This window comes from Mixophyes fleayi, chromosome 7 (genome assembly GCF_038048845.1).
Source record: "Mixophyes fleayi isolate aMixFle1 chromosome 7, aMixFle1.hap1, whole genome shotgun sequence".
In the NCBI taxonomy this organism is placed as follows: Eukaryota; Metazoa; Chordata; class Amphibia; order Anura; family Limnodynastidae; genus Mixophyes; species Mixophyes fleayi.
In genome coordinates this window covers 124,079,332-124,103,526 of record NC_134408.1, presented here as the reverse complement: position 1 = coordinate 124,103,526, position 24,195 = coordinate 124,079,332, and the positions used below count along the sequence as shown (strand labels likewise).

At 39.2% G+C, this 24,195-nt stretch overlaps 1 protein-coding gene across 1 annotated transcript in view; it reads right to left on the bottom strand.

The window, feature by feature from the left end:
- The window catches only part of LOC142098555 (dynein axonemal heavy chain 11-like), a 325,973-nt gene that overhangs the window by 33,595 nt on the left and 268,183 nt on the right, over window positions 1-24,195 (bottom strand). Inside the window, exons 69-76 of the mRNA XM_075181390.1 lie at window positions 22,300-22,440; window positions 21,591-21,761; window positions 12,227-12,349; window positions 11,432-11,625; window positions 9,842-9,990; window positions 6,386-6,513; window positions 1,869-2,096; window positions 180-371 (exon numbers count right to left, since the gene is read on the bottom strand). Of these exons, the coding sequence (XP_075037491.1) occupies window positions 180-371; window positions 1,869-2,096; window positions 6,386-6,513; window positions 9,842-9,990; window positions 11,432-11,625; window positions 12,227-12,349; window positions 21,591-21,761; window positions 22,300-22,440 (1,326 nt within the window). The remainder of the gene's footprint in view (window positions 1-179; window positions 372-1,868; window positions 2,097-6,385; window positions 6,514-9,841; window positions 9,991-11,431; window positions 11,626-12,226; window positions 12,350-21,590; window positions 21,762-22,299; window positions 22,441-24,195) is intronic.

Here is a 24,195-nt window from a genome sequence, read left to right as displayed (position 1 = left end):
ATGTAGCAAAAAAACCAAATTATTTAAAAACAAATTATTTATATTTTTATCTACAGTACTGATATGAAACAGTATTAAAAATATTGCAAACAAATATATCTAAATGCAGATTTGAAAGGTGCTTTTTGCTACACCATAAATAAATACATTGAATTGCCTCTTTATATGAGGTACTGTACCTGTGAGTTTGCTTCCAGATAGTTGTAAAGAACGTTCACTGATATAGTGAGGTCTCCGATGTTAAAAGGATACTTTCTATTCCACCCTTGGGGGCCAAATTTACGCCTCTCAGCAACACAAGCGTGAAAATAGCACAATGAAAAGAAAATGCTTTTAAATTCTTGCTCGCGAGTGCACTGGTCAAGAATGTTCTGCAAGAGAGCAACGAGCACACATCTTTACTAACCCGTCAATGATACGTCAATTTCAACCTGCATTATAATATTGTCTGCATTTCAGACGACGTTACATCTACTGTATCATTACGTGTTAACTGTGTGATATTTCTGTATGGTGATATTGCGGTGCCACGCAGGTAAATCAATAATACAATCTGCTTGTGGTTACATAAAAAGTGGAAATCAATTGCTAGCAACAGAGATTTAGATATTAATTCTAATGACAAGTAATATTGTCAAGCACCACAATTACGGAATAAGACACAAGTGCATTCAATTTGAAATGCATTTATCCTACAGCTTATACTATACTTCCTACAGTGGAAATAAAAAATATATTTTTTAGCATATATAGCAGTTTAGAAATTAAATGACAAAGTTGCTCACTAGACACTGTCATATTTCTGCATCACACATCCAGACACAGGATTGGGGCAGTTTACTGATGAAAATAAAGGAACAGTGGAGCTACTTTTTTTTATATATGTGATACTTTTTTATTTAGAGATTTTAAATACATTGGTTTATGGGTACAGCAATATAGACAAGCTTTACAGTATACACCTAGACAGAGCATAGAAAGTAGCTGAATTCAGTGGAAAAACTAAAATTGAGAATGGGAATAAGGTTCGATATGGTTTGAACAAGTCCCAGTCAAGTGTGTGAACCAACGCGAAAACATTTCAACTTAAGGTGATACAAGTAAATGTATAAATTTATAACTAATAATGTATAAATTTATAATATATAAATTTATAATGTTTAAATTTATAACTGTGAATGATGAACCTCAAACTTTTAATGCAGTAGTGTTCGCAGTTCAATTTATGAAAAAAAATAATAAAAAAAATTTAAGTAGTTTTTAAATAGAATATTTAAAAACACAAATTTCAATGCAAATCTCGGACATGAACGGCGAACTGCAAATTTGAATGTAGGGCAATCTGCGATTGTACCGCAAACTTGTTTGTGGCCATTGAACTGGTGAAGGTCTAGTAGTCCCGATTCACAAACATCGATAAATTTACTGTCAGTCGGTAAAAATAAATAAAAAAATGAAAAAAATTGTGCCTATCAGTAAAACAAATTAGTTGGTATCCTATTACTACATATGAGATGCATAACACTTATTTTTCAATTCTAGGCCACCTTATTATACACAGAATTAAATTTTTTGCACACATTTCACATTGCTTAAAATATGTCTGTGAAAACTGATCAATAAAACTTGTTTTCAAGTGTCGGCATCGCCAATAGCAATATTGTTGCTGGAACATTATTCAAAAAAACAAATTAAATCTAGCACAGCCTAAAACAGGTAATACGCATGAAATTCTAATGCTTCGTCTGAGAAAAACAAATAACCAATTATAAACATTTTAGTTGATCCATAATTAACCGTAGAAAAAAAAAGTTTTAGGTGGATATTAGTATTTAATGTCTTTCTGAACAATATAACATTTTACTGACCTGATCAAAGTTATCCAGAGCAGCGTGCAGATTTGCCAGCATTCCAGTCGGGGGTTCATTTGTAATTTTGATAGCATTTTCCAGGATCCCTTGTGGGATAATGTGTTCTTTAAGTGTTGGGGCTGGCTCAGCACTCATGAATACACGGTAATCGAGGTGGCTTTCACTGCTATATTTTTCCAATAATTTTTCCAATGTGCTAAGCCATTTGGCTACAAGGTGAACATTCTGTAAACAGGAAAACGTATGACTTCAACCTCACAGGCATTTGCTTATCAATGAAATAATTCTGAATTTCAGTGTTCATTAGGGAAATGTATGTTTGATAAGGAATAATGCATCACCGATTGTGGATCTTAAAAGTCACCTCAGATTAGAGGCCCTTGATGCTATTATATGGTCACAGAACTCCTTAGTGACTTCTAATATCCATATAATTTACAGAGCGGAGCTTATAGCGCCATATTTATTTTACTAATTAAGATTCCAGTTTCGCAAAGCCCTAATTCTGAAATACTGTGAAACAATAAAGGGTGTTTTTTGTAAAAAGACAATAATAATAATAATAATAATAATAATAATAATAATAATAATTAAAAAAATTACTGTAAAAAAATTAAACAATAATTAAAATAACAATAATAAAAAAGATTTCTTAAATTATATTTTCTAGGTAAACTATGTGTATTAACTGATTAAATGGAAGGATATCTGATTCCTATGCTAAACGTGCATCTCTATATGTAAATAAACTGAAAATATGAATCTATAAATATGAAAAGATAGCTATTTCATATATATTTCCCATGCAACATTTTAAAGTGAGACAATTAATACTTACATGTAAAATATGCAATTTTTTCTTGTGTTCATAGACATGAGTAAACTATGATTAAGATTGTCCTACAAGACGGCCTACTATATACAGCTACAAACACACTAAGCACTAAAACAACTACATAACAAACACCAGGATGTAGGGTGGATGCTATTGTACATATTGCAGCCAAACCAACATGTTTGGAAGCCAAAGGATACCTGCATCCATGCTGATCTGTATATCAGATATAAATTAAAGGGATTGGGGATTTGTATCCAAAGAGGCACTATTCTTCCAAAAGTAAGACAGACAGATAATGGAGGCGTGGATAATGCAAAAGAGGGATGACAGTGGACAGAGGGCAGAGCCCTGGGACATTATTAATTCTTATTATTAATTATTATTATTATTATTCTCATTGGTTTGTAAGTAGCAACAGTGCCAGCCAGTGGGGAAAATATCATATATAAAATAGGGACATGTAAGGCAGACCACATAAATGCAGTCCTGGAAGCACAGGGAGGGGAGGGCCCTGGTCAGGAGAGCTGACAATCTAGCGGGATAAGAATGATCTAGGTGTAATGTGTGTGTGACTGATTTTATAAAGGATGGGTGAGGGTATTGTGACCTGGGTGACCATTGGGCCCCGGCTCATATTTTGCACCAGGGCATCAATAAGGAGTAGAGGATATTTTATTTCCTTGTAATGTTTGGGAATTAGGGTTTTGTTAAACTGGACTATTAATAAGTAAAACTATATATGGCACAATGCACTCTCTACTGTAAATTATAGGGATATTAGAAGTCATGGAGGTGTTCTGTGACCATATAACAGCACCAGGATGTCGGCCCAGGGCTTTTACATGGATCACAGATATCCCAGGTGACTTCTAATATCCTTATAATATACAGTAGGGTGTGCATACCTCCCAAATGTCCCGATCCCGATTTGAGGGCTCTGTCCTTCTAACATGATTGGGACAGCTTTGTTCTGCTGGTCATGAAGTTAGGAGAAATCTATTGCCAACCACTGCTCTGCATATGGGTGCTCGTGGTACTGAATGGGTGATTGGAGGGTTGGGAGAAAGGGGCAGCCTAAGGCTTCAAAAGCACTAGCTCCACCCCAAGGATGTGACCACGCCCCATCACGACATGGTCACACCCCAATTGTGACATGACAATCCCCCATGCCTAATTCTCAGTGCACCAAATTTGATATAAATCTGTTATTATTTATAGCAGACTTTGTGGGAAATCTGTCTAAATTAAATATGACTAAGGTTATGTGCTTAGATGGTATTCAGCCCAGAGCAGTAAGGGAGGTTTTGTGTATAATAGCCAAACTTTACACCTCTACCTGATATAGGTTACAAGAGCTGTTCCGGGAAATCTTAGTAAGTGTAGTACCAAAGTAAATATTAGACTTGTAAAATTATAAGCTGTTATATATAGACCATTTAGTCTAAATGTAATACTAGGCATCAGTTTACTTTTTGCTTATGCTGGTATTCCCTGGAAGTAGGCACCTATATTGTGAGCACGAGGATGAACTGTCACCTCTCTGTCACATCATATTTCTGATGTTAGAGAGCCTAAAATCCCAGTGCAGTAAGCTATTTGTGCTGTAATTTTGAATTCTATGATTCAGTGCTTTGCTGGGCTCCATAGCAAAGAGTGGTGGTCTCTTCTGAATATTCTCTGCTCAGAAGAGGATTCTGCTTTGCTCTCCTTAGAGCAGTGGTGGGGGCATCATGGAGTGCTACAGGGACCTGAGGAGGGAGGAGGTGTTCAGGGGCACTCCAACTCCGGGTCTCTTGGCAGTTGCACACATGGCATCTACAGTAATTCCATCCCTGCCTTTGACTTTTGACACAGGTTGGGGGAGGAACTTGATAACCTGAAGCCCAGGTGCAATCAGAATACACAATTACTCTCCATGGGCGGTCAGTTATATGTGCCATATGTTTCCACATGGGACACAGATGTGGATGTTGAATGTTCGCCCCGTGTTTGCGTGGGTTTCCTCCGGCTGCTCCGGTTTCCTTTGACACTCCAAAAAAATACTAGTAGGTTAAGTGGCTGCAATTGAATTGACCTTAGTCTCTCTCGGTGTGTGCATGTTATGGAATTTAGACTGTAAGCTCTATTGGGGCAGGGACTGATGTGAGTGAGTTCTCTGTACAGCACTGCAAAATTAGTGGCGCTATATAAATAGCTGATAATGATGATAATGTACAGGATTCTAAATCAAATATGAGTATTTGGAGGTATGGCATTGAAATTGCACCACACTTTTAAAAATTTTCATGTCCTTTGAGTACATGAAGGGTTCTATTACTAAATAACAAAATTATGTAGGGGAGTATTCTCTCAAATGGGGAGAAACTGTCATAGGGAGAGGGAGAGGCCATGAATGCTGTTATAGAAAGTCAGGAATTTATTTATAAGATTATATTATTTTACTGAAAGAGTAGCAAATGCTTCAATAATTATTATTCCAGATATTTGGTACTTGATACGTGTTCTGAAAGCCATAGCTTTGAACTGAGATTAAACAGTTAATATGTGAAATTGTCATTATCTGCCTTTAATCTATTGACCTAATTTATGAATCATACTGGATGTGTACCGCTAATCAGTTTGGTTGTGCATTATTGCACCTATCTGGTCTGCTCAGCGCACATCAAATTACTTCTGGTCTTCAGACGCCTCCGCAAGTTAGATGTGTGCTTAGGTTTGTGAGGAGGTGGAAAAACGTAAGAACTGTGCAAAAATCTAAATGTCAGATGGAAGTACGACCTTCTATCACTTTCATTACACTAAAAATTTCTGTTTTTCTCCTAATATACTGCTTGGTTTAGATTAATTTGTGGTCTAAAGTAATCATGAGATTAGAGGGTCATCAGTACTATTTAATTATTACATGTAACACTTTTGTGTGTGTCTGAAGCTTTTTTCTTACATTGGGCAAGTAACGAACTTCTCTACCGAAGTAGAAGCTGCAAAATTCAAATGTTTTTGTGGAGTAAATATAGCTATGCACCATTCTGCAAAGGAAGAACATTCCTAAAACTGCATACCTTATCTCATTCTAATAATCTTGCTTCGCGAAATGAAATCTCTCTTTTGCACTGGTCCGCAAAATTAGGTACAGTAGAGCGCCTACTCTGTCCTCAGCAAGAAACACCCTGGCCCCTCCAAATTCCTTCCAGATTTAGCAAACCTTCAAATGCTGCCATCTTGCTCTGGAACCCGACGCATTTTGGTGGAAATCCACACATATCAGTGCAAACTGAGGAGTGTGACATGACCAAAGAGGATTCGGCACTGTTTCGAGCTTTGTAATTGAGGCCCATTGCAATTTATGCAGAATTTAATACTGACACTATACATTTTGTCATCATGTTTACAAGTGATAGTGAAATTGGTCACAGTACTGTGAAAATGTTTCAATTTCAAGAAATACCAATGCACAATTTGTGATTAATTCTATTGTCCATAAAATAAATAAAAATCCTGCTTTCACTCAGCACAAAATAACTATAGTGTGACATTTAGGGAAAAAAAACCACATATTTGGACATATACCCACTTTCATTCCAGAAAAGTGTTTTATAGAAGCGCAGATTATTTTTGTAGAAGTGTAGTTTCATAGCTTGGCAATGAAGCACTTCTATAACAGACTGAATTGGCTTACTTGAAGTATAACCCAGTGGCCTTCTTTTGATGCTTTTTCCATTGCTATTTCTGCTATGCCTTCCTGCCCTTGACCCAGAGAGATATTGTGAAGTTTTCCTGAGTCAATGGTAAATCCAAGTTTGTTACCTATACGGAACAGGCAATAATATCAGCCACGTAGAACAACAATGTTATCGGAAAGGATTTTTAGCAATGCATTAGAGGAAAAAACATGTGTACCAGAAATCTTTACAGCAAGACAATAAAGAATATTAACTATAAATGTTCTTTCAAATGTGCTTTAGATGCATGCAGTATATTAATGGGATTGATGTTCATACGCACTGATAAATGGGGAATGTATACTGACATGTATTATTTCTACAACATCAGTCTTTTTTGGGGGCTGCAAATTTTATAATACACAGTGAAAGCAGCCTTTTTGTGAGAGGAATCAATATTCACGTGAAAGTAAGCATTACTCCCAGTAGCCCCAGTTTTGACGAGACGGTCCCAATTTGCAGACCGCAGAAGGAGAATGGCTTACTTGAAAGTGGGTGGGACTTTGTTTGAATATGTGTATGGTCATGTTATTTGGGGGAGGGTATTGGTGGTTCAGTGTGTGGCCTGCGCAGATTCGGGGTGGGGCTTATTTTGTATGATGTAACTAGTGACATCATAGAGGCATAAAGCACTTTGTGCTAGAAAAATGACTCCACTGTATTTAGTGGCAGATTTACTTCTGAGCCGGAACTAGCGAGCTGTAGATCCGCGGTGTAGGTAGGTGGGGAGGAGGAAGCCGAGGCCCCCAACGTGTCTACATCTGTGCAGTGGGCCCCAGTGCACTGCACCTCCAATTTTTAAGTGATTTATATGGAAATTTACAATTCACCTAAGCTATTAAAGACAAATCACCATGTAAATCTCCATTTTTTCCAAAAACAAATCACCATACGTTTTACAATCACAGAAATCATGAACTTCTCCATTGTGGAGTTTAGAGCAGGGGGATCTAGTAAAGGGCGATTTGGAAATCATCAAGAATAATCTCACTGGTTTCAGGCAGTCACAAAAGCCAGTGAGATGAGTGAGATTTCCTATTTATGTCAATGAACAATAAATTTGAATGGACACGGAAAGTCAACCGGAATGCATTACCATTTAAAATGAAAGGGAAAATGATCTGTTATATTGCCATTGTTTTAAATGGGGCTGAAGGTAGTAACTCAGCCTAAGTCAGTGAGTAGCCAGGAATGTGGGAACAACCATGCCAGATACAGTATAGGGCAGCACCCATTGAGCACCTAACAAACGTTTAAATTGCACAAGTCACCTATACAGAGTGGAGATAACCAATACTCATGACAATGCAGCCTATCAATTTAATAGAAAACTATGTCTTCACTAAGGCCTTTCTTATGATTTTATAGAATACAGTCTTATGAATATTGGTTCAACCCACAAAATGGCTGCCTCCACAGTATATAGATGTCAAGTGCACCAATAGTAATGAAGGAAAAGAAATAAGAATAAAAAAGTAAGAAATTGATAGCATTATATTTTGACAGTTTGAAAGATACTATAAATTGACAAAAAGATAATTCCGCTGTGTGAACAGAGGAAGTCTTGTGAATCCGGGAGGAAGAATTACAAGGTTTCGGGGAATAGGTGAAATATAACCGGACTTCAAGAAGTCCTGGCAAAGGGACTTGGGAGAGGGGAGGGAGAGGAAAGAGGGGGGGGGGGAGGCGTAAGCAGCATGACATTAGGCGCTGCATGAGCATATAAAATCAAAGGGTGCACTCACCTTGTCCCCCTATCAGCAGAACACATGGAGGTAACCCAACCCTCCCCCAATGGAGGTAGACAATGTTTGAAAACTGCACCAACATTTTTGTATCGTACAGTGGTCTGTGAAATCTATTATACATTTTTTTATTAAGAGGAATAGATATATTTATAATAATATTTTCTTAGTATATATCAAAAACAGAGTAGAAAAATAATATTTATATATGAAAATAAAAGAATGGAGATATTCATATTTGGAGTTATTAAGGATGATGTCTGTCACGGCAGGCCTGAGTCATTAAGCAGAGCATTCAAAACAAAGGAGTAACTTTGCACCTTGGGAAAAACCATGTTACATTGGAGGGGGAGGTAAATATAAAATGTGGGGACAGATTTATAGTTGGGGTAAGGCATGTCCTAGATCAACTTTAAATTTCAGTGTAAAAATAAAGCTATCAAGTATTTGTGTCCTACATGAAAAAACAGCCAGTATTTTTCTTAGTGCAAAATAATAAAATAAATTGCACCCCTTACATTGTAACATGGTTTGTTCAGGATCAAATTTACTCCTTTTTTTGCCTTGCTCTCCTTAATGACTCAGGCCCAGCGGGTGTTGCAGTTATGGGGAGAGGGCTTATTGGTTGGAAGCAGGTGGGACTGTACTGTTATATTTAGGGCTATACGGTTCAACCTGGGAAACTCTCAGAACTGGCCATGACCGCGTTCCTTCAGGGTTCCTGTTCCATGGGATGGGTCATAACACCCCGGTTATGATTGCTACCGGGACAGAGCATTAGGTGGCTGGTTGGATGAACACATATGCTATGCTAGGAATTTTGTTATTGGGCTCAGTATCCATGGCCATTTGGGGTCATTTGGTTGCCCAGTACGCCCCTCCTCCTATGGTTGGAAATTGAATAAATGCTGCATCCACATTCTCTCCGTTTCTTGGTGTTGTGTCATCTATTAAGGGTCAACACTATTGGGATAATATTTGGTGCAGAAGTGGCAGATAGCTTCCCTGTTTAAGGTCATGTATAAACAGAGAAAGAGTTGGTATAAATTAGATTATTTTCTTTAAACTATATTTAGTAAAATACAAAAACAGGAGGATTAGTCCTCCTGCACACACGTGACTTCCGACACCATTGACAGGTAACAAAATTAATTGGCCAGCTCTGTCCTCCAGTACTGGCAGAGCCCTGGGCAAACTGACTACATGCAACGGCTCCCGGGGCTCCGGCTGGAGGGGGCCCTGCACTTCCACTGCAATGTGTTTTAAATAAGCCAAATTAGTTTAGTAGTTTTAGGTCCATTAAAATGTGAATAGAATAAAATCAGAAGCTCCACTTTTTTTATCCTGTTTAATTAGGCTCCTGGTGTTTCACAGGGTCTGCAGATAACAGATATTTATTAGCAGTTCACATAGGCAATACTAATACATGCTTCATTTTCTAGACTTTTTGTTGAAAAAGATACATGAGCACCAACATTGTATTTACCATGACAGGGGTATACCATGGTGATAACACCAAGTCGGTGAGTGATGTGTTACACAAGCCTTGAGTGTGTTACATATAACACAATGAAGATACAAAGTCAGCTCTTGCTCATATGGTGCTCCACTAAGTAACATAAATATACATTTTTAAAAGTTATGTTATCAGACTATTATTTTTCCTACCAAGTGTCTCTACATCTTTCAGTGGATCAACTCCAGGAGAAAGAATAAAAAATATAGTGGTGGCTGGTCCACTCTCGTGATAGGACTTTGCAAACTCTGTTTTACGTCTCTCCACGTACTTGGCTCCCAGTTTCTCTTCAACAAAGTTTCTGCATTTCAGAAAATCATATGAAACGTACAGTAAGTTTATTAATAGTATAAAAAGCAAATTTTATATGTCTCCAAAATCACAATATAAATACATTGTAAAACAATAAACAATGAGTGATATTTATAATACACAGCTATATGTTGGGGTGTATTCATAAAGTACATGTCAAAAACATGTATTTGGAGCTCATGCCCCAAGCTTTCGCTAGTGGTCTAAGTACAATCAAGAAACCAGTGTGAGATGATTGCGCAGTACAACCTGCACCATGTGACTAACTCAGGAAGACCTTTGTATCTACATAACATGTTTGTCAGAGCATGGTCAAACTGTCAAACTAGCTACTGCATGCTCCCGTGTGTTCCAGGCAATGTATGACCTAATTGGCTGTGGGCAGTGTGGTAGACAGCACAGTAAAATGTAGACGTATAACTTTAAGAGTGTGTTAATTGCTAGATACAGTCCAAGATTCATTATGATCTTTATCAAGCAATATTTTCATGTTGTCATAAAAGAGATGTCCACATATGGTCATTCATCCCTTTCTGTATCTCCCGTAGAGTACCAGAAAATAGGATTCTTTATTTGGGGCCTCCATGGCACATCCCACCTTAATAATAACATTTGCAAGAACCACAGGCCCTTAAGGCAAAAGCAATTCTCAAGGGGAGACTTTGTAGACAACTCATTTAAAAACAGCATACAAATATAAAGAGCTTGATTGGGGCAGGAGCCAGCTGACCTTTATCAAAATAACTTTACAATTGGCTAGTTGGGGCTTCCACAGTACCTGTCCCTTATAAGAGATCACACTGCTTTAGCTAATTTATCATAGCAGACTTGGCAGCCTGGAAACATTTCACATTTACGGAGAAGGTGGATTGGAGGTAGTACAGTTTAACCACATGGGCACAGTCTGTGGAAAAATCCTTGTCTACATGTTGACACTCCAATGCAGCTGTTCTATTCTATATTGTCTTGAAAGTCTTGCTGGCAAAGCAACAAAACTAACTAACTCCAGTGTTGGCACTGAAATTGTTAAACCTCATCAATAAAAACTACTAGTTGCAGAGTCCCCATGTGAATCCCTTTTCAATTGCACACATTCGAGACTTGTGTTGTGCATATTGCTTTACTTCTCTGCCCTACTGTCTCTGTTTACTATCCTTTAACCAACCACAAACTCTTATAGCCTCAATTCTACATTGCCAAAACTAATAATGGGTCAGAGCAAACTTGCTTCCTTTGACTGAATGAAAGTTTTATGTTTCCCAGTTTCATCCTTTTGTACATGACATATTGTTTTTTTATGCCAAAACTGTACAGCACAGTGAATAATATGGGACTGTGTATATAAAAAAATATATTCTGTATGAACAGATGAAAAATAAAAAAAACATTTCCCTAAATCTAGCTGAAGACAGTAACCTAACAACATGAACCTGATAGCGTAAGTCATGCGGTCAGGTCTCAGTGCGCGCATCATTATCATTTTCTGTAGGGAACTCTTATTTTTCCATTCTTGCGGCAGACGTTCCCGTTCTGGACATTCCGATTCAATCACCCTTTTCCACCGCTTAGGAGATCCTTCAATGTCTCTGTCTAGTCCTCGGAATTCATCCATAAAGCTCATTGTCTGTAGAACAGAAATACAAGTTTTATATCTCCCTGGTCTGAACTCCTGTAGGCTACCTAGCAACATCTGTTAGCTGGGCTCTCTTATATATTTAAATTAATTAAATATTTAACAAATACATCATCCACATTACATATCCTCTCTTTCTCTCTGCTAGGAATTATTTATTAGAGCTGCGGGCAACTAGAGTTGGAGGCATAGCTTCCTACTTATACACACTCAATTTCTCTCCTGCTTAATAGAAAGAACAGAAGAAATATATTTTTAGTGCCAGATCTGCACTTGACTATTGCCCCCGCAGCAGATTCCCTATTTTCATGTTTCTGGTGATGAAAACACACAGGAGGACAGAATGTTCTTATCATATTGCTGAGGGTTTACATGTATTATGGAGTTGGATGGGTGCAATCTGAAGTCTTCATGTTGGGTACCAAAACACTTAAATATTATTCATCTTAATCTTTTAATAGGCATTTCTGTGAGCAAGATTTCTAACTTTGCAATAGTCCCATATAAACCTCCTGCTTCTCTCTTCCACGTTACCCTTGGGTTCCTGGAATTGTGAGCAAGAAAGGGTTCTGTAGCGATGGAATAAACCTACCTTAATAGCACTCCATGCTGAATTTGAAAGAAAGTCCAATGGACTATTATAAATGTGATCAATGTTAAAGCGAAGTAAGAAGTCAAGTTCCTGAGCAGAGATTTCTTTATTCATTATCAAAAGCTGAAAAAGTAAAAAAAAAGAAAGAAAAAGTGTAGTTAGACAACTAAAGTGCAATGTGTAAAGCCTGTCACAAGTTCATATCAGAATTTGAAAGCACGTCCAATGGACTATTATAAATGTGGTCAACGTTAAAGCGAAGTTAGAAGTCAAGTTCCTGAGCAAAAAATTCTTTATTCATAATCAAAAGCTAAAAAAGTAAAATAAAAATAAGTATAGTTAGGTAACTTAAATGCAATGTATAAAGCCAGTCACAAGTTCTTTTCTGAAATGACATGCTTGTATACATTAAAGAGAGCCTCTTTTCTACTTTATTAGATCAGCTAATGCATGAGCTGGAGGGTGAGAAAAGAGTTCAAGTTGTGTGAACAGTGGCTGTCAGCAGCGATGGAATGTAAGGATGTAATATATTCTCTAAAGTAAGTGCTTCAATAAATTACACAAAATCGGTATCATTAATTCCCATTGTCAAAACAATACTTTGGGTAGTCGCGCATGTTTACATGGGAGTGGAATGAAATCACAAACTTCATATTGAAATCTTTTCATGAGAGGAATATCTTAACTGTTTGACAAATGTTATTCACCTATTCTTCACTTTGGATCTATCTCAAAGCTGCAGCTTTGATTTTTTTTTCATATTCTCTTGAACCTGAGTGTGTTGTATACATACATTGTATGAATGACAATGAGATTCCACCCTCTATGGCACTTTAAGCTCCATCCATTTCAAAACGTTATCCCCAATATCTGTACAACTCCTTTAATCACTGCATTTACTGCTATAACTAGAATCAGCTACTGTATATTAAAGTTATTGAGGAATACTGAGATGCAAGCAATAAATGTTCCAGGCATCAGATTTACATAAATCATACTAGACAATGTAGCCTTAAAATAGCCACACATAGGTTTATCAAGTCAGGGAATTCCATTGCTCCGCGTATGAGGAGAGCCAAGAAGACCAACCAAGATTATATTGAGATTGAGATTGACTGAGACATGTTTTGTTTTTGCCAGTGTTATGTCAAAGTATTTTTATATTATATATATAATATTACATACTTTACTGATGGTCAGGAACTAGAAAATGTCAGGCTTCGAGGAGCGTAGACTCAACGGTACAGAAACCACTAACTGATATTAGTGCCACTGAACCAGGAGGTACGGAGTCTAAAGTACCCCTTGTGTTCACCAGGGACCCCCACAAGGAGGTATGGGCTTAGCTGCACAGGATACGCAGGTCGCGGTCGTCCTGGAAAGTTACCAGAGTAGTGATAGAGATTGGTCAGAACGGTCCGGGTTAGACGCCAAGTGGAAACAGGCGGTACCAAAGGGAGATCCACAGAGAAGTCAGACAGGCCAAGGTCACACCTAAAGGATAAGTAGCGAAATCCAGGAGAATAGTCAAACTAGCCGGGATCACAACAGGAGCAGCAAGCACAATCCATAAGAGAAGTCAGGGAAGCCGGGTCAGAACCAAACACAGGAACCACAATAATGCTGGAGAACAGGAGACCTGATACTCTGGCATGCAGCCTAATGGTGCCAGAGCCAGGTTTAAATAGAGACTGCTTGGCTGTAATAGGAGGAGGAGAGGGGCGGTCAGACACGCTGACCAGCGAAATAAGGAAGCGTTTCGTTGCCTAGCAACGGGACGCGTCAGTACGCATGCGCCCGATGGCGCGAGGATGGCCGAGGGGTGCTGCGTACCTGTTGCCTAGCAACAGGACGCCCCCGGCCGGAACTACCAGGCGGCCGTCCCCGCTTCACAGTGGAACAGCGGGGACGGCGCCTGACAAAAATGAATGTAACACACATTGTCAATATGCCACTTAAATAAATATTAACCAGAAAATAATCTTAGATGCTGAGTACAACATATTGTGTACAGAATAAGAAATACATTTGTTCAAATCTAAAATGTATGTCAGTGGTGTTCACACGGGGGGTAAAAAGTTACCAGAATTATCGTTTGTAGTATTTTAGCTGGGGTGCATTCATGATGCAAAATGAGAGTGAGTTTGTTTTATATAAAAAATAAATGAGCATTTTTTATTATTGTGACTTGCTCCTGCTAACAGAGATTACCAAATCACCTGTTAAACATTTTTCAGAGTTTACCAATATCTTACTGTTCTAAAGGAGTTATTAAGAAATATATTTATACACAAATGTGTATCAGAAAGACTTTCAGTACATTCTATAAGACTGTCTGGCAGGAACAGGCTGGGCTGGGGAGCGGGGGGCATCTGCCCCCCCCTGGGCTGGTCCCATAGTGGGCTATATTGGGCTGGGTCACTGGCTGCTTTTTCACATAACACACAAATATCAACTTTAAGTTTCAGTGTACAAATAAGCTATTAGGTATTTGTGTGCTACATGAAAAAACGGGCAGTATTTAACGTATGTGTAAAATAGAAAACTAATTTTCACCCCTTGCATTTTAGCATGGTTTTGTCCAGGAGACTTAAGTAAGAAATTTCTTGCCTAAGTTCCTTAATGACTCAGGCCCTATATTACTTACAGGTGACATTAACTGAATTTTTTTCCAGTGCATTCTTTTGCGAAGTTATATTCCACATAGGTATTGGACGTATCCTGCAGTGTCTTGTCTAGTAGAGCTGAGCAGACCTGCACCCAAATTCATCAGCTCACGTATCTTCAGATCTGCTCCCTGTTGAATTCGGGCATGTGCAGACCCTATGTCACACGCCGGGCGGGCAGAAACTCCGGTGGCCGCGTCCTCCAGATGGCGGGCGCCACCTTGCTTTCGGGTCTGCGCAAACCCGTTCTTCTATTTACTACCTTCCCACTCGCCTCCTATTGGTCCCACTCAATTGGTGGGATAATTATAGCACCTGACATAGCTGTCAGGTGCCTGTTCTTTGTGTTCACTTCTCTGTAAGTGTTAGGACCTGGCTCATTCTCTCTTCCTCTACTCCTGGAATCCCCGCAGAGTATCTCCTGTCCACAGACTACGTGTAACCCCCTGTCACTGTGTGTAGTGTGGGGTGCAAAGGGTACACAGTGCACCTCCTTCTCAAGCCCTGGCTAGCTGATGGGCATGGGTGTAAATGATCAGGGGGTCCCTGCACATGCAGGTGTTTCTTTGTAGTTAGTGGGACACAGGTAATGTCACTTTGGTGCAGTGTAATAGAAGTCACAATAATTTGGGTGCCAGACCATCTCTATAACAAACTCAACTCTTTATTTACACTCTTCCTCCAGCACGATAATCATAATGGTTGCAGCAATAAAGAAATATATGTACAGCTCCTTACTCTCTCCAGCACAGTTCTTAATGAGCAATACGAATAGGGTTGCAAATATATCTCATTACTCCTCCTGCACAGTTCTTAATGTTATCCAGATGTTATGTAACATAAATCATTGGTCTCTCTACCACTCCATACTCACTGCAGATACCCTTTCTGCAGGGGCACATGCATGGATGCTAATAGGCAGGCAGCCTCTCCTCCATGCAGCTCTGACACACTCTGTGTACCTCTCAACTGCAGCTCACCCCTCCTCTGCGGGGATGATGTCTCCTGTGCTCTGACACGTCACTCTGTGTACTCTCAGCCTCAGGATCTGACACTACAGCTACCAGGCCTCTTGTAGCAGCCCTCACTCCAGGGCCTCTTCCATGCGAAGTGTCCCCCTCTCTCTTGGGTTCTCTATAGTGGCATGGAGTTCTCCCCCTCATCCAGGGCACACATTCCTTGCCCTGGCTCAGTCACCATGCTCAGACTTCCAGGCAATGCTGGGGGAGCCTGGGAGCTTCCACCCCAGGTCCCCAGCTACAACTCTCCTCTTGTGTCTCCCTTCTCAGTTCCTATCCCCCCTTAATGACAGCCCCTCCTTCCTCTCACTTAGTCTCACAGGCTGGGCTGGGTTATCACCATGGTAACCAGTTTATGTAACTTTTCAGAAACTTCTATCTTACCCTCTAGGTGACCCCTCCTCTATTCACTGAGGTAAAGGTTTAACTAAAACACCACTAGGGGGGTGTTACATTCTCCCCCGATTAGCTGGGCACCCTAAACTACACCTAATGGGGCTGCCTAGCTAATCTCACTCACACCTAACTCACATATGACCACACACATGTAAACTTTTCTACATCACTATTGCATGAAAAATCACAGTGTAAAGTGAATACATACATAGCAATACAATGGCAGTATCAATATAAAACACATTTCACATTGCATACCCCACAACACCCCCAATGGATGTAAACATGTGAGTCACAGGTGTCCTGTTTTCTTTCAATGTACATTTAAATATGGCTTTATGCCAAAGCAATGTAGCACCTGCCCATGCCTGCCCATGTCTCCCCCCTCCTGGGTCAAAAAGAGACAGGTGACTCTCGTAGGGCCCCTCCCAACAAATACATCTCAGCAATATATGCAGGGATGGCATTTGACCAGCGGGGTTGTCTTCCCCCCCTTTCTCTCCAACGTGGACGATCTGCCTTTCTTTGCTCCCCCTAATCCTCCGGAAGGGCAATATACAGACGTCACTTGCACAGCCTGCCTCTCTTTGCTTCCCCAAATCCTCAGGAAAGGCAATATACAGACTGCATTGTAATTGCACCTCACATGTTGAACCTTTTCTTCTTTTGCTTCCCACTCAGCTGGGATAAGTGGCACTACAAGTCTCAGCAACAAGCACACTGCTGCTCCATATACTGTCCTGGACAGAACTACTCAGCAAACAACTTGCTTTACCTCCTCATTACCCTTGGTCTCTGTTGGGCACCTAGAGACGGTCAGACATGGTGTCCCAAGGGTGTTTCTCCGGCTGGGCACACTGCTCTCAGTTCCTGTGTCCTGCAAGCACTTTCTCCATCTGTTGTGCTCGAGCCCCACGTTGGGCGCCATTATGTAACCCCCTGTCACTGTGTGTAGTGTGGGGTGCAAAGGGTACACAGTGCACCTCCTTCTCAAGCCCTGGCTAGCTGATGGGCATGGGTGTAAATGATCAGGGGGTCCCTGCACATGCAGGTGTTTCTTTGTAGTTAGTGGGACACAGGTAATGTCACTTTGGTGCAGTGTAATAGAAGTCACAATAATTTGGGCGCCAGACCATCTCTATAACAAACTCAACTCTTTATTTACACTCTTCCTCCAGCACGATAATCATAATGGTTGCAGCAATAAAGAAATATATGTACAGCTCCTTACTCTCTCCAGCACAGTTCTTAATGAGCAATACGAATAGGGTTGCAAATATATCTCATTACTCCTCCTGCACAGTTCTTAATGTTATCCAGATGTTATGTAACATAAATCATTGGTCTCTCTACCACTCCATACTCACTGCAGATACCCTTTCTGCAGGGGCACATGCATGGATGCTAATAGGCAGGCAGCCTCTCCTCCATGCAGCTCTGACACACTCTGTGTACCTCTCAACTGCAGCTCACCCCTCCTCTGCGGGGATGATGTCTCCTGTGCTCTGACACGTCACTCTGTGTACTCTCAGCCTCAGGATCTGACACTACAGCTACCAGGCCTCTTGTAGCAGCCCTCACTCCAGGGCCTCTTCCATGCGAAGTGTCCCCCTCTCTCTTGGGTTCTCTATAGTGGCATGGAGTTCTCCCCCTCATCCAGGGCACACATTCCTTGCCCTGGCTCAGTCACCATGCTCAGACTTCCAGGGAATGCTGGGGGAGCCTGGGAGCTTCCACCCCAGGTCCCCAGCTACAACTCTCCTCTTGTGTCTCCCTTCTCAGTTCCTATCCCCCCTTAATGACAGCCCCTCCTTCCTCTCACTTAGTCTCACAGGCTGGGCTGGGTTATCACCATGGTAACCAGTTTATGTAACTTTTCAGAAACTTCTATCTTACCCTCTAGGTGACCCCTCCTCTATTCACTGAGGTAAAGGTTTAACTAAAACACCACTAGGGGGGTGTTACATACGTATTGGACTTCTACGCTGTTCCAGTGACTCCGTTATTATCTACTCTGAGTTACATCCTAGTGTGCGGCTACAGGTCAGTATCTCCTGTCCACAGACTACATATTTGACTTCCACGCTGTTTCAGTGACTGTTATTATTTATTATCCACTCTGTGCCATCTCCTCGCATACCGTTGCAGTTTAGTGCCTCTGGTCTGCAGCCTACGCATTGGACTCCCACATTGCTCAAGTGAGTCTACTACTTACTAATCTCTCTGTTCACTTCTCTCCCAAACAGGTCTGTCTGGTATTTTCTCAAGGGGCCATGACCTGTGGGTCAGGGGCTACAAAGACCATGCCTCCTTGCGGGGGCTCCTGGCGAAGACCACTTGTTCGGTTAGACTCTGCGCCCTTGGGTAGAGTTGTGTCTAATCAGACCGATCCACGGGATTCAAAGATTATCCGTGAATTCCATGACATCCGAATTACGTGTATTCTGAAACAAGCGCACATGGCGCTCAGTATGCGTGCCTTAATGAATCAGGCCCCTCATGTGCATGTTAAATATTATCTTATCTGATATTTATTTTAGCGGGGAGAAGGTGGGGAAGGGGAAAGTAGCAGATGGGACTTCTAAATGTAAATAAATGAACTGTTTCTATCCAAAGACAGTATATAACATCAGATCAGAATATTTTTGCATGTACAGTTCTGCACACAACGCAGATAAAGAAAGAAAACATTTGAGGTTAGTGTCCCTTTGAACTCTAGGTGTGTTTCATAAATCTGGTATTAATAGAAATCTGGTGTTCCAATCTGGAAAAGCCAAGGCTGATTTTTTTAATACGTGGTAGTAAATGTAATGAGTCGTATTAAGATCATTGCATCCAGAGAACTGTTGAACGACTTTTGGATGCATTTCGTTAGCTTTGATGTTTTAAGAAAACCAGTGTTGGAAAGTGTTCATCCAGAGTTTACAACAAGCCAAAAGACATTTTTTAATCAAAAAAACGATGTGTGACTTTGCATCAAAGGGCTGATGGACCAAGAATGGCTCCTGTCCATTTTACTGCTATACAAAAGTTAATAGAAAGAAGATTTCCTATGTCTAACGCAACACTAGTTGGAGAATATGTTTCTGCTAACTGGGTTCTGTTCTCTTCCTGACATCTGTGTTTCACTTAAATAATTATTGAAACTGGCCTTAGTCACCAATGCTATCTCAAAAACTATTCTTTTTAATGCCTTTTTAATACTTTCCCTAAAGTTTTAATCTCATAAAACAAAAAAGAGGTATTGCTGGCAAAAACAACAAACAACAAAAGCAAAACAAACAAACAAATATGCTGTCATTTAATAACAAACAGCAGATTTGAATTAAATTGGCGGACCTTCTGTGTCTGCTGTCATTAGATATATTTTTCTTTAACCGCAAAACTTATACTGTACAGTTAGATATAACAAGCTGAGTAAATGTGTTTGATGTTAGATTTTCTTACTCATTTTCTCCACTAACACTATTAGGACTGAGACTGAACAGACATTTTGGGTAAGCCCACTCTTCTGCAGTGAGTAGTAGAGGGTGGATCGTTGCCAATATTTTAAAACGATTTCTAGGGTCACTTTGATTCTGGACAAGTGCATCTTAATACATTGGGCCTCTGATGCTGAGTTAAGGGAAAAACAAAAAACTAGTAAACTATTTTTTTGCAAGCAAGAGAAATGCTGGCTGCTTTTTCATGTAGCACACAAATACTTAAAAGCTTTATTTTTACACTGAAGTTTAAAGTTGCTCTTTTCTTTTGCTTTGCTCCTAACTTAGCATCAGGCCCATAAGGTGTACTTGTGTCTAGGGTGATATCATTCCTCTTAATACTCTTATTGACATATTAACTGAACTTGGTTGTTATGTAATGTTTTTGCCACTTCAATAAATATTAGAATCTAAAGTCCAGAGAATAATAAATAATAATAAGAACAACATTGAGAACATAATTTTGTAGAAAAAGAGATACATTTTATACTATGCTTGTAAGTGCATATACTTTATGAATTTATAGATCTAAAATCTCCTTGTATCTATTGTGGCATTAATCCTTGTTTCTATTTGGGACTAAGTGACTGGTTCTTCATTTAAGAGTACTAGTTTGGACAATAACACGTCTTATATGTTGTTGGCAGTGCTGACTTTATAATACCTTTGGTGTATCTCTGTATAACATAGTTGATCAGTATTGAAAACTAGGGACTAAAGAATTTCCAGGGACAAACATTTCTAAGGACAAACCTTTAAATCCTGGGACTCATAATACATGCAACAGTAAAATAGCACTGTGGACAAGGGAAATCCACCTTTCAGAGTTTGGTATATATGATGATATATATCATCATATACACCAAGCTCGAACTCAGGAGGGACAGTTCCTTTTCCCAGCATGCTGTTCTGTTGCTGTTTATATAGTAGATCTCTAATAAAACATACATTCAATAAGTCAAGCAACATTGTGGGAATGCAAATTTACTTCCTTATTTATTTTAGTGGGTGTAGCAACGGAGTTGGCGCTTTATGACAAAGTACGTTCTTGTCTGAATATTATCCAGAGGTTTATCCTGCTATCTTCCAATTAACCCTATCATCAATGTATATCATTAGAGATTTAAAGACAGAATCATACCATTTATATGCTCTCAAACACCCATAATGTTTTTTCCAGTAAGTAGAACCATTACAAATTAAAAGAACAAAATTAACAAAATTCCTAATCAAATCTTTGTGGTCTAACCTATTTATGGTGGCCCATGTTTCTTGTTAGCACTATGTAGGAGATGACTAGTGATAAACAGAGTTCCATTCAAAAGACAGCCTGAATCCATAATTAAACAGGAGATTGTCAGCTCACAGGGCTAAAGGTTGAGACCTAAAGAGAAATAGCATACCTTAAAAGCTGGAATGGGGCTTAATATATTATTATCTGAATTAATTTACTGATTAGAATTGCATACATTTTTTGTAAAATGATAACATATAAATATGTCTTTTTACCAACAATCAAAATGACTATCAATAAAAAAAAAAAAAGTATTTTTAAAAACATAATATTCTCTTGGAATACAGTGCTTTTTAAAAAAAAAAAAAAATGTATCTTTATTTTTATGCTGTAATAGTAATAAAGTGTGTAAAAAAGTAAATATAACATCAATAAATTATGACCATGGTGCTATTTTAAGACATGTTTTATTTTTAACTTTAATTGCCAAAATTGTTACCACTACTTCACTTTGATAAAATATCTAGTGTTGGAAGCCATATAAACTGGTGTACGAATTAAACATACCTGGAAAGCTAACTGGGCCGTGAAGGTTATTTTATCTCTTTCAAACAGTCCTCTGCTGATGTATATAAATGTGGAGTATGTCACGCAGTCAATGAGGTTATTCACTCTCAATCGGACATCATCAGACGGTTCTGCTTGCTGCACAGCCTTGTGAAACACGATATTAAAAGCCTGCACATGAGAAATTAATTCAGATTATGCCAATTAACAGTGAAGACCAGAGCAAGACAACTCTTAATGGCTGTACAATTAACTCTCCACTGCCGGCACAAGTTCTTTCTAAGTATAATTAAGCTCTCATTTAACTTTTTCCAGGGACCAGGAAAAACCGGTACAACATTTTCGAAAGTGTAAAAGCCTAATTAGCCTTCAAACTTCAATAATACTTCATAGCAACAAACAATGTGTCTGGTTAACTTTTGTGGCACATAATGCAGAAAAATGTAGTGTAAGATTGAGGAAATTGGCATAATGAAATGCATTAAATCACGATGTGTCTGTAATAAAAGAGGTGTATAGTCCATGAATGTGTAAAATCAGAGAATGTAATATGGGGGGTTGACTGTACATATTAAAGTGAATAAAAACCTCTGGAAATGGAAAAGTATATATATGGTGCACTCAATGATGCAGTGATAACTGACAATGTCGTTAGTTTTGTTTTTTCTGCGTGGAAACATATAAAGCCCTAAATATTTTCGTTTACAACCTTAAGAGAGAACTGGTACATGGGGCTGATTTTTTTCAGATCGTTCATAATAAAGTAGAGGAGAGAGGCTCTGGAAGCCACAGGACGATAGTGCTCTCGAGCTTCATTGATCTTCACCTCATTGACTTTGGCTTCCAACACCTGCATGCACAAATAAAGACATGTTCAAGGAAAAATCCTGAAAAACAAAACCCTTATTCTGTGAATAGATACAGTAGATAATATACAATGTTTACACCAGGAATTCTTAAAATGAATCGAGTTCTATATGAACTCTTTTCCATTTGTAACAAGCCTCTATATGGAACACAGTTCTCAAAACCAACTTAGATGGGTTTAGCACTTTAAAAAAAAAAAATAACAAACATAGTCCTTTCCCCCACATCAGACACTTATGTTACACATCTTGGATGGCCTTACAGTATTTATTTATTTATTTAGTGCCACAAAGGGTATGCAGAAGCAAAGGTGCAGTTCAAAAATCGTGACATCCCAGACATCATTAATTTCAGATTGGTTATTAGAGCTACTAATACCCTATTGTAACGCTCCTAAAAATAAAAACAATAAATCAATTAGAAAAGTCACTTATACATATGAAAGTAATAAATTAATATTCTGTACTGCTTAATTTTCTACAGTCTTAGCTTTTGCCGACTATTGACTGCCACAATTACTTCTCTAAAAGTTAGTGATACCATACTTTTTAATCCCGGAGCAAAGGAAATTCTATAATAGCAGAAATGATCTGCTGCAATAAACTGGAATATTAGAGTTAGGCTGGGTACACACTAAAGGGTTTTCATCTGATTATTGGACCAATCACATAATAAACGACTATTTGGCCTGATAACACAATAGTGTGTATGCTCCAACGATGAACGTTTCTTGTTCCAAAGCACGTCGCATTATTTCATTTGCTTTTTAAACCGGACTCAAAATCTCATTCAATGATGGAACAATGTCATTCCAATCCTGCAGTGTGTATGCACTCACGACCGACAGTGTCCATAAATCTCTATGGAGTGTGCAGAGTCACGATCTTGTCAGCCGATGGTTATGACAGATGAAGAGCACAGATCTGACGGTAAATCTTGCAAAGTGTGTATAGTGTCTACACATGAATCGGCATGCTGATCGGGACTTTATTTTTTTTTTTAATCATTGGTAAAGTCCAGGGGCGGGCTGGGCCGGGGGGCAGGGGGGCATCGACCCCTCGGGCTGCTCAGAATTACCGATGTTAGATTCAAAATCGCCGTTTTTTTTCTACGGCCGCATCACATGACAAGGGATGCGTCCGCATCATCGCACAGGCGGCCGCATTGCATGACACAGGATGCGGCCGCGCCTGTGCGCCCCCCCCGGGCTGAAATTGCCAGCCCGCGCCTGGTAAAGTCGTTCGGGAGAAATTTTCTGTAGTGTGTACCTAACCTAAGTGCCAAAAATCTTTGACAAATAAGGTTCTATGTGGAAAAGAGCTTACAAACCAACACTACTAAGAAATGATACAAATATTGATAAGAGAAGGTTAAATGATTTAATTGCTGATAGAACAAAATGAAACAAAACAAAACATAAATCTTTCTAGCCTTCCTATACAGAGGGTATTTTGTCCAAACTCTTAATCATTTTCTTTGATGAACTAACATTTGAATATTGTGCCACGCTGTACAAAACACTGACTTGTGTTCAAAAAGCCAGATAAAAATATTCATTGCAATGCTATGAATATTAGAAATCATATTTCATGCTCATAAGACTAGAGAAATGTGCATAATTGACTCCAGAAATATTCTGAAACAGTATAAATGGTGTTAATTTACCTCCTTCATCGCTCTGTAACCTCTGCAAATAAATGTGCTGCGACTATGAACAGTCTAAGCAAGTGAAGGTCAA